Below are 12,068 nucleotides of genomic sequence, written 5' to 3'. Positions count from 1 at the left end.
ACACTGGGATGAGTGAGCTGTGGGTTCACTTGAAACACACTCCAGGAACCACAAAGTACCTGTGCTCACGTGTGGAGTTCTACTTTGTCCCAAATAACCCAATCCAGGGTTGTTGGAAGAGTGAGAACCATGGCCTGAGAGGTGCCAGGGTGGGGGGAGACCTCTGTGTGATCCCCACACCCCCGAGTTGCAGCCGTGCTCTCCCCTTTCCCCCTCTACTCAACAAGGAGGCAGAGAGGCTCCAGTTTAAGCATATCTGGAATGAGAAACTCCCAGTAAAATCTCACTCCAGGTCCCTTCGCCTCACAGAAAACAGAATTGTGTAACAGGTTTTATTTAACTTGACTGCTGCAAGTAAATTTAAAAACAAACTATGAGAATAAAAATACATTATCTGCAAATGTAAAATGCCTTTGTTTCAAAGGATGGAGTTCAACTGTACTTGAGGATTCAACACAATGAATTCTACAAAAAATAAATACAGATCTGTAGCTGCTCAGCAGGTGGGACTGGGGGTCCAGCAGCGAGCAGAGCCGCGTGCGCCGGGGTGCGTTATTTATAGCTCAGCAGAAATGCCTCGGGCGCTGTCAGGAATTGGCCATTGCTCCCAAAAAAGCAGCAGCTGCCCCGAACTGAGGGCGCCTGTGCCCCCCTGCTCTGTCCGTGGGTTTGACACCTCGGGCCAGCCGGGCCCTGCGCGTTCCCTGCCGGCACGCGGCGCTCTCAAGGCACTGTCAGTGTTCCAGGCTGGAGAACAGCCCGGCCTCCCCGTGGCTGAGGGGTGCAGCAGCATCACACAGCACTGGGGCAAAACATGTTTTGTAAAGCTGTGAAGATGCTGATGCTGTTGAAACAGCTCGGGTGCTCCTCGATCCAGGGGCAAGCCTGGAGGAGAGGGTTCGAGTACACGGGGTTTCCATCTCTGAATTCAGTTTAAATGCAAACTTTTCCTCTATTAGCTAAAATTTAAAGACTAAAAAAGTAAATGCATCCAGCCACACCTTAGCTTCTTCCATACTTCAGGGTTCTCCTGAAGGTGCAGCACTTGCTCTCAGGGAGTCATGCTGCAGGTTCAGCTGTTTCCTTCTTCCAGAAACATTCTACAAGTAAACTGCACGCAGCTGCTCTTCAGCAAAGGTAGATAAACAGAGCCCACCTGGCCAGGGCACTTGGGCAAGTATAAAGGCAAATCTTACACAAGCCAAAATAAAACTGCAAACCCCAAATAAAAAGAAGAAAAAAAATCCTAAAATAACTACCTTTCAATCCCAACAGGTGCACGGGAAGCCTGTCTCCCTCTGAGGCACAGAATGCAGGGGGCTGTCCGCACCACTGTCCTACCAAGACAGAAACTGAATGAAGGAGTTTGGTGGCAAACGAAGCATTGCAGGGTGAAGGAGCTCCCAGTGAAAGGTGTCTGGTCACAAGCTGTAAGCAGTGGTGCTGTGGCATGGCTCACCACGAGCACTTTCCCCAGGGATCAGCCCAGATCCCTGTGGGCAGCACGGCGCTGTCTCCCACCCTGAAGGGCCGAGGGAAGCAGTGGAGGCCTTGCTGCCTGCAGGCCCACAGCATCACGTTCAACAGCCAGAGTTCTTGCTCCCTCTGTGATCAGTATGGTTTTGTTTCCAAGCACTGGTTTGCCTCAGCCTTCTCCCAAAGCAGCCCAGGTTCCAGATGAGGGACTCTGTCAAGCTGCTCCCTGTGCTAAGGCAGCTCATTGAGGTTCTGGTTGTGAAGGTTTTGGTTCTGCCTGCTCAAGCTGATGGTGTTGTCCAGAGTGATGCTGTCGTCCTCCTGTGTGGTTTCTGGCATGAACTGCCGGAATATGCTGACACTACCGTGCCAGAAGATGGGCTCAGGGAGCTGGCCCACGATGCTCCACGTTCGTGTCTCGGGGTCGTAGGCTTCCAGGACATCCGAGAGTTCAAACGTGTTATCGTAGCCCCCCGAGACATAGAGCTTCCCACCGAGCACAGCCACACTGCCCCCAACATGAACCTGCAACGCAACAATAAATACACACTGTCATCAGGGGGTGTCTGCAGCTGATTGAAGGGGTCAGTGGGATGTGGGAGCTGTTTCTTGGAGGGACATTCATGCCAGTCAGCTGCAGCCTGGGCTCTGAACCAGTGCTGCCCACAGATCTCACACACTGGGCTGCACACTCAGACATGCCACCACATCCACGACTGTCTTCCCAGTGACTCCAACATACTTAAACCAGCTCCACGTGCAAGGGGTCTGAGTCTAAAAAGCTCTTGATTTTCCAAAGGTAAATGAAACTCAATTGTAACACTTAAGATATCCCCAAAGCAGGAAAATGTCCTACCTGGAGCATGGCAGGGATTTTATCCCATTCGTTCTTTGATGGATTGTAAACATCCACTTCAGCCGAGTCATCTCTGGGGAGGAGAACACAAAATTACTCTTCTGCATACTAGAAACACTGCTTGAGTTCTTCATCAAAGCCAAATTTAGATGGGCAGGGGGAGAGAAGAGCTGGGGAGGCAGCATAATCCCCCAAGGCTTCTCTTACCCACCCTGCTCAGCAGACAGGAGGGCGACAGTGACAGGTGAGGGACGTTTGCGACTCAGAGACATGCGCTGCTGACACAGGAATGTGTGGAGGACAAGGTCAGGGCAGCTGGAGAGGAGCTGTCAGTCTTTCCAAGACAATCCTGGTACAGATGGAATCAAGATGCTGCAAGGCAGCTCCAGGCGGGGCCAGCAGCCAGACCAGAGTCTCCTCTCCAAACTCTGAGGCAACTGCAGAGAGCACCTGAACCTCACTGCTGTGCTTTGTTTAAAGTTATAAAACTAGTCCCAGCATGAGGGATCATCACTAGAGCCTTTAGCCTGAGTGATTAAGCCAATTTGCTGCTTGTACTTGCAACCTACTCCTTTGCCCTCTGAAGATTATCCCACAGCTCTACACGGAGCAGCAGCCCACGCAGAGCACGTGAAATGAGAGAACACCTAACCCTGATCATCTCACTGACTCTTGCAGATGCAAAGAGATCCAAAAATCCTGAAGTGTCAATCATCAGTATTTTAAAGTGGGTAAGAAGAAGGAAATTATACAGAATCAGGTTGTAGCAAGGATCTGAGAACCTGCAACACTCTGGCAGGATGGACTGAAACCAGCTGACCAGGACAGCCGCCAGCAAGACACTTGGCTAGACCCAAAAGGATCAAATAAAAAGTCTTGGGCCAAAGTTGCTACTTCATACAAAGCCAAGAGGAGATTAAAAAAGAGAAGTGCCTGGGGGCCATCACAGAAGTCTGTTTGCTCAGAGTCAACACAGGGAGATGAAATGCTCCAGCCCTAGCATGCCTTCCCGTTTATTTTTAATTAAGCGGATAACTGAAGTATTTGCGCCACCAGGACAGCTTCAGATGGGTAATTAAGTCCCAATTTGGAAAGGTGCTTAAAAATAGTGACCAATCACTTCATCTTCAGCGCTCTTATCTCTGCTGAGACGGAAGATGTCCTCTCCTGCATTAGAGTTTAACGTTTTCTTGGAGCTCATGTGCTTATTTATAGCAATGAGGGGGGCTGAACCAGGAGCCAGAGAAACAGAGAAGCCAATTTCCAAGCAGTGCTGCTGACTTCAGACGGATTTACACCTGCCTGTTCCCCAGCCCTGGGTTACACTGAGACATTTTTACACAAGTTTATGGGCAGCTCTTTGAGGCCCACCAACACAAGGAAAGAGGTGTTACAGCCCTCCCTGCACCATCAGGGGAAGCACAGCCGTGCTGTCCCAACCCAGTGCCCTCCCTCCACCACCTCCAAAACCCTTCCCAGGGAAGCTGTGGGCTCTCCTCATGGGGACACAGAAAGGGAGGGAAGTAACTGTTCCCACTACTCACCGTATGAAGTACATGAGACCATTGAGTGTGACAGTCTTTGGGGCGAAGGACCAGGGGGGCAGATGGCCACAGTTGACAAGGGACCAGAGGTCACTGTCGGGGTCGTAGCACTGCATGACCATGGACTCTTTGCCAGCCAGGGAGCCGATGGCAAAGAGCTTCCCACGGCACGAGGTGGTGGAGCAGTTGTCCATGGGGTACAGCATGGGCTGCAGGGCCTCCCAGCTGTCCAGCGTGTGGTCGTAGCGCTCTGTGCTGTCGGAGGCAACCACGTAGAGCAGCCCATCCAGGACTGTGGAGCTGTGGTATTCCCTGGCCTTCAGCATGGGCGACACCTCCGTCCACTCGTTCACACTGGAATTGTACCTCCAGACACAGTCGTACAGCCTGGACCCGTCTGAGCCCCCTGTGGCACAGCATGACACGTGTCAGGAGCCTGGCTCCATAAAGGAAGGGTGATGGAGGAGATGGCTAGGCTAGGCACATGTGTTGCAAGGATTTTAAAGGAAGTTTTGAACTGTTTCATTCCCAGCAAGCCAGGGAATTCTCCCATGTTGTTCCTAGTTTGTATCCAGCTGTGACTCACAATGATTCAGTAGCTCCACCCTCTAACACCCACTTCTCTCCCATTTTGATGTTGCTGCCCAGTAGCTGCCAAGGCAGTGGTGGTGCTGCTGGCAGCTTGGGAACCCCCCAGCTTTGCCTGCATCACACTGACACTGACCAGAACAACCAAAGATCCCCAGCAGCAGCCTGGACACAGCACCCAGCAGGACTGACCTGCCTGGGAAGACTCCAGGAAGCTCCCATGGGACATAAGGGCTTTTGTAAAAACATGCTGCATCCATGTGGTAGCCTGTGATTTTTACAATCCTGTCCTTAAAGCAGGGCCTTGTTTTCTGCTTGTGACTAGAGAACAGTTTTCTGTTCACCTGCATTAACACTTGCTCTTCAAAACTCTGCCAGTGTGTCCTGCACACCAAGGGCATGCTGTTCATAGCACCTGGTGTCCTGGGCCTCAGTTTGTTACAGCTGTCACAGAGATGTAGTTCAAATGAGACATTTGCATGCAGCTTAACAACCAAATTTACATATCGGTGTCACCTTGACAGAAGCAATTGCAGCCCAAGCAGGGAGGCAGGATTTGTGCAGGGGAAGGTACTGTGACTCACAGGGGCTGGTGAAGGAACCTGGGGCTTTCTGACATGCCTCTGCCTCAAGCATGTGCCTAGCTTGTGATTCAGGGGGCTCTGAACCTGAACACCTCCTTCAAAGAGAGAAACTCAAAACCTTCTTACATCACCCCAGTCCTCAGTGACGGTTAAAAAGTTCTGACTACAAGATCTGTGACTTCTGCCAGCATGCTCAACAGCATTAGTCATGACAAAATAGCTCCTGGACTGAGACCAGCTGCTAAATCCAGCACCGACTCCAGGAGTCTCCATGCCTGCTGGCAGGCTGCAGGCACCCAAGCCAAGTCCCAAACTCTCTGCTACCCAGGAAAAGCCAAGTGTTGCTGCTACAAACTACATATTTTCAACAGAACCCTCCACCCTGGTGCTTCCCCTCACTCCCTTTATGCCTTACCAGTAACATAGATATCATTGCCCAGCGCAGCGACACTGTATCCCCCTCCCAGGTGCTCGGGGAACTCGGCCAGGTAGCGCCAGTGGCCAGTGCGTGGGTTGTAGCAGTCGACGGTGACAAGCTCATCGCAGTCACGGTCGCAGCCACCAACGAGGACAAGGATCTCAGCGAGGCCCGTGGAGGGCCGGGGCCGCATGCGGGCACAGGGCCCCCGGTCGTGGCGGTCGAGGCGAGCAGCCTGGAAGTCGCGGGCCTCACGCAGGAGGCGCAGGCAGGGAGGGCAGCGGGCCACCAGCGGCTCGCTCTCCACGTGGGCCAGCAGGTAGAAGCGGCGCACGAAGGGCAGGCGGACGTGGGCCAGGAGCTGCGGCAGCAGCGGGGCGCGGGTGGCGGGGTCAGCGCGCACCCAGCGCAGCGCCAGCTGAAAGGCGGCCTCCTCCTTGGGGATGCAGAGCCCGTCGTCCCGCAGGTAGGAGAGCAGGCGAGGCAGCGGCAGCCGCTCCAGCTGAGCGCCCAGCTCGCCCACATGCCGCAGCACGAAGCGGTGGGCGGCAGCTGCCAGCTCCGGGCAGGCGAAGGCCTCCGCGAAGTCCTGCATGTCCAGAGCGTTGGCGGGCTCCAGCTGCCGCGCCAGCCAGGCTCCGCACGCCTCCTTGACAGCGGGGAACTGCAGCAGGTCGGCGGCGCGCAGCAGGCGCTCGGCGATGTCGGGGCCCAGCCGCCCCACGCGGCCGGTGTAGGCGAAGTCGAGCAGCCGTCCCAGGCACTCGGGCTCGACGCCGTGCAGCCGCACACGCTCGGCCCGAGACTCGCGCAGGGCCCCGCCGAACATGGCGCGGAAGTATCCCGAGGCAGCGGCCAGAACGGCGCGGTGAGCCCCGAACTCTCGCCCGCCGGCCACCACCGTCACGTCCAGCAGGCTCCGCTCGGCCCGCAGCGCGCTCAGACCCCGCAGCAGCGACACCGCGTGTGCCGGTTCTCCCGTCGCCGCCGCCGCCGCGGTTGAGGCTGCCGCTGCCGTCCCGCCGGTGCCGGTCGCCATGCCGCCGTGCCTGCGGGGAGCGCACCTGGGTCACGCCCTGCACGGAGCCGTGGGACCGAGCCCCGAGCGACTCCCGGGGCGGGAAAAGCAGCTGGAAATCAGGCAGCAAGGAGGCGGTGGGTGGGCTCGGGAGCCCGTCCCGGCCGCGGCCCCCGAGAGCGGCCGTTGCGTAACGCGGCGGCGCTGGCAGCGCGGTGCCGCTCGGGCCGGTCCCAGGGCCCCGCAGCTACCGCGCCCAGCCCCGCGCCCTTGGCCCCGGGCTGGTGCTCAGCAGGAGCCGCCCAGCGGTGCCGGGGGAACACAAGACCGGCCCCGAGCGCGGACAGCGCGGAGCGAGCTCCGCTCTGAGTCCGGCCCGGGTACCGCCGTTAGCGCGGCCGGACGGTCCGGCTCAGGATTGAGGGTCCGGCACGTAGCAGACGCTCCGGCGCCCTGCCCGTCCTGCCGCCGTCACCAGCCAGGCCCCGCGGCGAACCCAGGCCCGTCCCGCCCCGCCCGGGTCCACAATCATCCGATAACAGCCACTCCCGGACCCCGCTCACCAGTCCGCTGTCCGCTCTCCGCCCTGCTCCGTGCCCCGCTTCCCGCTCCGTTCCCGTCTCCCGGCACCGCCCCCGCCCCTCCGCCGCTCCCAGCGCGCCCCGCGCCCGGCACTGCGCACGCCCGGACTACGGTTCCCGGCGGCCCCGCGCGGGCGGCCGCCCCTTCGCCGCCTCCCGCCGGCACCGAGCGGCTCGCGGTGTCGGCACTGCCCGGCTGCCGCCGCCGCCGCCCCGGCCCCGCCCGCGTCACCCGCGCCGGGACATGGACTCCGACTCCTGCGCTTCGCCGTTCGCCCCGGAGGTGAGCCAGAGTCCCGAGGGGAAAAAGGGTCGGGAAGGGAGGAGCGGGGAAGGAACAGAAGGGGAGGGGGTCCGTCACCCCCTGCCCGGCCCGGCCCGACCCGGCCCGGCCCTGTCCGGCCGCCGGTGCCCGCTGCCCGTTCCCTGCCGCGGGGCGGGGGGCCGGGGCCATCTTGTGCCGCCGGGGCGAGGAATGGCGGCGGCGCCGCCCCGCCGTGCCCGCCGCGGGGGGGCTGCCCGGGGGCACGGAACCGACACCGGGGGGCGATGGAGTGTGTGTGTGTGTGGGGGGGGGGGGCACTGCCCGGTTCCGCCGCTGTGGGGGCGGGGGGGCGGTGCGGGAGCGGCGGGAGCGGCGGTGCCACCTCCCAGCGGCGGGCCCGGCCCCGCGGCCGCCGCTCACCCCCGCCCCTTGCAGGACTTCTCCCCCGGCTCCCGGCGGCACCGCACCGTGGAGGACTTCAATAAGTTCTGCACCTTCGTGTTGGCCTACGCCGGCTACATCCCGTACCCGCAGGAGGTGAGTTGCATCGGGGGGCCCTGGGAGCACCGGGGGGCACTCGGGGACACGGGGCTGGTCTGTCAGACCGGCCGTTCCAGCGGTCACGGCCCCGCGCCGGGCCCGAACAAAAGGGGAACCGCGGCGGCTGGAGGCTCTGGGGACGGGGCGGGTGGTGCCCGGCGTGGGCGGGGTGAAAAACGTCGGATCCGGCATCACTCCTGCTGCTCCCCGGGCTCGGGAGCTCCGGCCGGAGAAAGCCCGGGGTGGCGTGTAGGGAGAACGGGAGCGGCAGCACCTCGAGGGACAGGGCTCAGCACCCCGTGGGAGAGGGGACAGTGCCCAGGGAAAAGGGCTCAGAGCCTTGGCACAGGACACAGTGCTTCAGGAGACAAGGGACAGGTGCCTGGGGACTCTAAGGGGGCAGGGCACAGCATCTCAGGGATGGGGCAGAGTGCCCTGGGGGAGAAGGAACAGTGCCTTGCCTGCATGTGAGTCTGCTCCGGGTCAAACTGCTACCTGCTTCCCCAACGTGTTCCAGGAAACACCGCTGAGGAACAGCCCCAGCCCTCCCAACAGCACTGGAGGCACGATTGACAGTGATAGCTGGGACCCCCGCTTCAATGACACCCCCTCCTCTGTCTCCCTGCCCACCAAGAACAGAAAGAACTTTAGTCAGCTTAAGCGGGCAAAACCGTACAGTTCCCTGTTCCAGCGGGCAAAGGCCAGCAACTTCCTGCCAGAGCGAAAGCAAATTGATAAGATCAGGAAGAAGAAAAAGCTGAAAAGGAGGGAAACAGAGGTGTCTGCAGAGGAGGACTATGAGGAGAAGCTGCTGGATCTGGAGGCAGAGGACTCTTACACAGAGACACCGATGAGCCCCTCATCAGAGGGCGACCCTCAGTCTGTGACTGAGCACTGCTCGGTGTGGGACTCTGACACCCCGTCCAGTGTCACCTACCCTGCCGTGACCACCGAGCAGACCGTGGAGATCCAGAGCGTGGGCAAGCGAACGGTCATTCGGCAGGGCAAGCAGGTGGTTTTTCGGGATGAGGACGGCACTGGTGATGACGAGGACATCATGGTGGATTCAGGTAGGTGGCCTGGCTGTCCAAGAGAATTAGACAGGTGGAAGCAGTAGCCTGAGGATAATGCCAAGGAGCACTGACTGGGTGGAATTCAGGAGCATTTGGATTTTTGGGGGAGGAAGGTGGGTTGGCTCTTTCTGCAATAAACTGAGTGAAAAGCTGCAACTTTATAGAAGCAGCTGGCTCTCCTCTCCCCGATTATGGCCTCCCGTGTACTGCTGAGAGAGTCTCTTCCCGTGCAAGAGAGACCTGGAAAATGTGGCAGAGTACCTGTCGTTGAGACCCAGGTAGTTAATTTAGTGTGAAAGGAGAGAAAATTCCTGGTATGAGAGCTGTCAGCCACTAAAAACCTATCTTTGACATTCGTCTTTGCAGATGATGACTCATGGGACCTGGTCACTTGCTTCTGCATGAAGCCTTTCGCTGGGCGGCCGATGATCGAGTGCAACGAGTGCCACACCTGGATCCACCTGTCCTGCGCCAAAATCCGCAAGTCAAACGTCCCAGAGATCTACATCTGCCAGAAGTGCCGGGACTCCAAGTTTGACATTCGCCGTTCGAACCGCTCCCGGACCGGCTCGCGCAGGCGCTTTCTGGACTAGGGGGGAGGCCCATGCTGGTGCACTGCGAGGGTGGGTGAGCTGTGGTGCTGGCCGGGAGGCCGGGCAGGGCTCCCCTGAACTGCTGCTGCTCAGGCAGGAGGGCTGCCCAGCCGGCCTGTGGCCCAGGAACGAGGAACGGCCGAGCCGCGGGCAGCCGGAGCTGGGAGCGGCCGACTGGGCAGAACTGTGGCAAGAGACTGTCTCGAGGGACAGACGAAGCTCTCTGAGCCCCGTGGAGTTTTGTCTGGTTACGATGACTGGGTGATGTACAATACCGTTGCCAAGTAGGTTTTCTCATCCCATTGGGAAACTGCAAATCTTCTCTGTGCTAGAAAACTCTTCCTCCTCCCCAAGAGGGAGGGGAGGAGGAAGGAGTCTGTGTGAAGAGTCTGAAAAGTAAATGGCCCTGTGTTTTAAATTCAATGTGATATTATACCTGCCCATTTGTCCATATAGATCAATCTTAGCTATCCTAAGGCTCAGTAGGAGTCAGCCTCAGTGCTATTGGCCTCTGTGTGATCTGCTGCTGCTTCCACAGGCCTGAGCATAGGGGAGTTCTGCCATTTGGCATCATCCAAGTGCAGATGAGACTCAGGGCTCCCTCCCATGCCAAGGGACAGCCCCCTGGCAGGAAGGAGCAGCCCTTTTCCTGGACAGGCAGTGTGGGGGATCAGTGGCATCAGATTCCTTCCTAGAAGGTCTCTTCTTTCAGTGTGTTTTCATGATTTGCATGATCAGCTCAAATGTGTGTATGGGGGGAAACTGCTCCATCTCCTGTCCCTTCATTAACCTCTATGGTGCTGTTTTAAGAAGATGACACTCCCTTTTTCTCAGCCTAGAATTCAAACATGGTCTGTAAAAGGGGCAAAAGGAAATGTAGAACCTGGCAGGTCTGGCCTGATCATGTCCATCCAAGTATGACGGCTGAGTTGGTTTCTGCTTTCGCTGTTTGTTTTTTGAAACTGGACTGTAACCAAAAAGCCAGAATCTTTATTCTGTTGGTAGAAATGACACATATCAAAGTGAACGCAGACAATGCAGCTACAGGATGAAGTGCAATGAGGATCTGTCTGTGGTGTGGAGTGGACAGGAGAGCACTCAGGCCCTGGCCAGCACTGCAGATAGGACCTCCTGGGCTTTAGCCCATGGGAAATCCCTTCAGGATCACGATGGGAAGTCACAGCTCATACACAAAGCCTGGGAAATGCTGGCATTGCTCCTCAGTGACCAGACAGATCCATGTGGATCACACAACCGGGTTGATGTTCTGAGGTGTTTCTGGAAGTTCTGCCTGAAGAACAGTGTGTGCTCTGTCCAGTTAGAAGCTCAGAGAAGCACTGGCTGGCACAGCAGCTGCAGCCAGACCAGCTGTGCCAGCAGGAACACGTCCCATGAGTTCTGCAGTCACACAGCATTGGAGCACTGCCTTGTCTGAGGACTGGCCCACCAGATGTGTCCTGGTGATGACTTGAGGGTCTTGCCAGCACAAGGGTCAAGTACCCTCCTTCAGATAGCAGCCCTGGGGCTGCCAAAGCCTCAGGCAGCCCAGTACCACAGGGGCTCCCTGGTGTGGGGCAGGGCGACAGAAGAGTACAACATGCAACTGTTCTCTCCTTGTTCTTGATAAAAATCTCATTCCACCAAGCTGTAACAGCTGACTGGGTTCAGAAAACCAGCTTCTGTGAAATCTCTGAACCATGACTGTGCTGTGCTGCCTTCAGAAGCTACGTGGAACCACCAAGGAGTTTGCCAAAGACTTGCCCCCCAATGGCTGCCTGACTGTCCTTTGCAGCCAGAAAAATAACCAAAGTTCTCCAGTGCTGCCATTTCCCCAGAAATGCTTTGGAAGATCCTGGCCACAACTGTGCAAGAGTTGGAGCTGATCTGAAATTCTCTGTGTTTACACCATGCCTGCAGTTCAACTGGACCTCTGTGGACTGTGTTCCTGAAGCTTTTATGGGAGAAATGGTGCACTGTCAAGTGAACTGGCTCTTTTTCACAGAGGTTCAACACTAATCAATGTGACTGACTCTTGTTCTGTCCCCTTTTGGATTTATCCCAGTGGATGGTGTCCAACACGTTACAATATCAGCAGAGAGAAATAAAAAAGTAACATCTCCATTCTTTTAGTTCATCACTTTCAGCCATGTATAATTATAGTTTAATTCAGAACTTTATTTTTTCATTAAAACTTTTAATGAACCATGTTTTTTTCTTAAATGTGAGACAAATGAACAATGAGTTTGTCATATTCCAAACTCAGGAGTCTGCTGTTATGATTTATTGGCTTGTGAGCTGTTGTGCCAGGCAGCAGGAAGACTTGACACTTGAAGTGCTGTTCTCAAAACAATACACTCACATGGGGATAGGAAGAGCTGGCAAGGTATCCCCACCTTTCTGTGGAGCATCTGCTCCTTGCTAGCCAATGCTTTGAGTGTGGGACATGGTGATGGAGGCCTGGGGCTGGGCAGGGTGCAGGAGGGAGGCAGGCACTGCCTAGAGCAGCTGAATGCAGCAGGGCTAGTGCTGGGC

The 12,068-nt window shown here is 57.1% G+C and overlaps 2 protein-coding genes across 3 annotated transcripts; one reads left to right on the top strand and one right to left on the bottom strand.

Annotated features, from left to right (window-relative positions):
• Positions 1 to 318: 318 nt before the first annotated feature.
• Positions 319 to 6,505, bottom strand: KLHL21 (kelch like family member 21; the record flags this gene model as incomplete). The annotated part of the gene is made up of 4 exons (XM_079326143.1): positions 319 to 2,001; positions 2,333 to 2,405; positions 3,877 to 4,282; positions 5,464 to 6,505. 4 exons carry the CDS (start codon positions 6,503 to 6,505, stop codon positions 1,708 to 1,710), a joined length of 1,815 nt encoding a protein of 604 aa, XP_079182269.1. The 3' UTR covers positions 319 to 1,707.
• On the top strand, positions 6,388 to 11,794 carry PHF13 (PHD finger protein 13). 2 transcript variants are annotated; one of them, XM_079326152.1, is made up of 6 exons: positions 6,388 to 6,511; positions 7,051 to 7,348; positions 7,766 to 7,867; positions 8,388 to 8,940; positions 9,108 to 9,221; positions 9,310 to 9,447. In XM_079326152.1, the coding sequence occupies exons 1-5, from the start codon at positions 6,504 to 6,506 to the stop codon at positions 9,212 to 9,214; spliced, it is 1,068 nt and encodes a 355-aa protein (XP_079182278.1). In that variant the 5' UTR covers positions 6,388 to 6,503; the 3' UTR covers positions 9,215 to 9,221; positions 9,310 to 9,447. The 2 variants fall into 2 exon arrangements, with proteins under 2 accessions (XP_079182278.1, XP_079182277.1); XM_079326151.1 differs by lacking the exon at positions 9,108 to 9,221 and having other exon boundaries at positions 9,310 to 11,794.
• The last annotated feature ends 274 nt before the right edge of the window (positions 11,795 to 12,068 follow it).

The sequence above is a fragment of the Erithacus rubecula genome (assembly GCF_903797595.1).
Source record: "Erithacus rubecula genome assembly, chromosome: 24".
NCBI classification, from domain to species: Eukaryota; Metazoa; Chordata; class Aves; order Passeriformes; family Muscicapidae; genus Erithacus; species Erithacus rubecula.
This window is presented reverse-complemented; position numbering and strand designations above follow the sequence as displayed.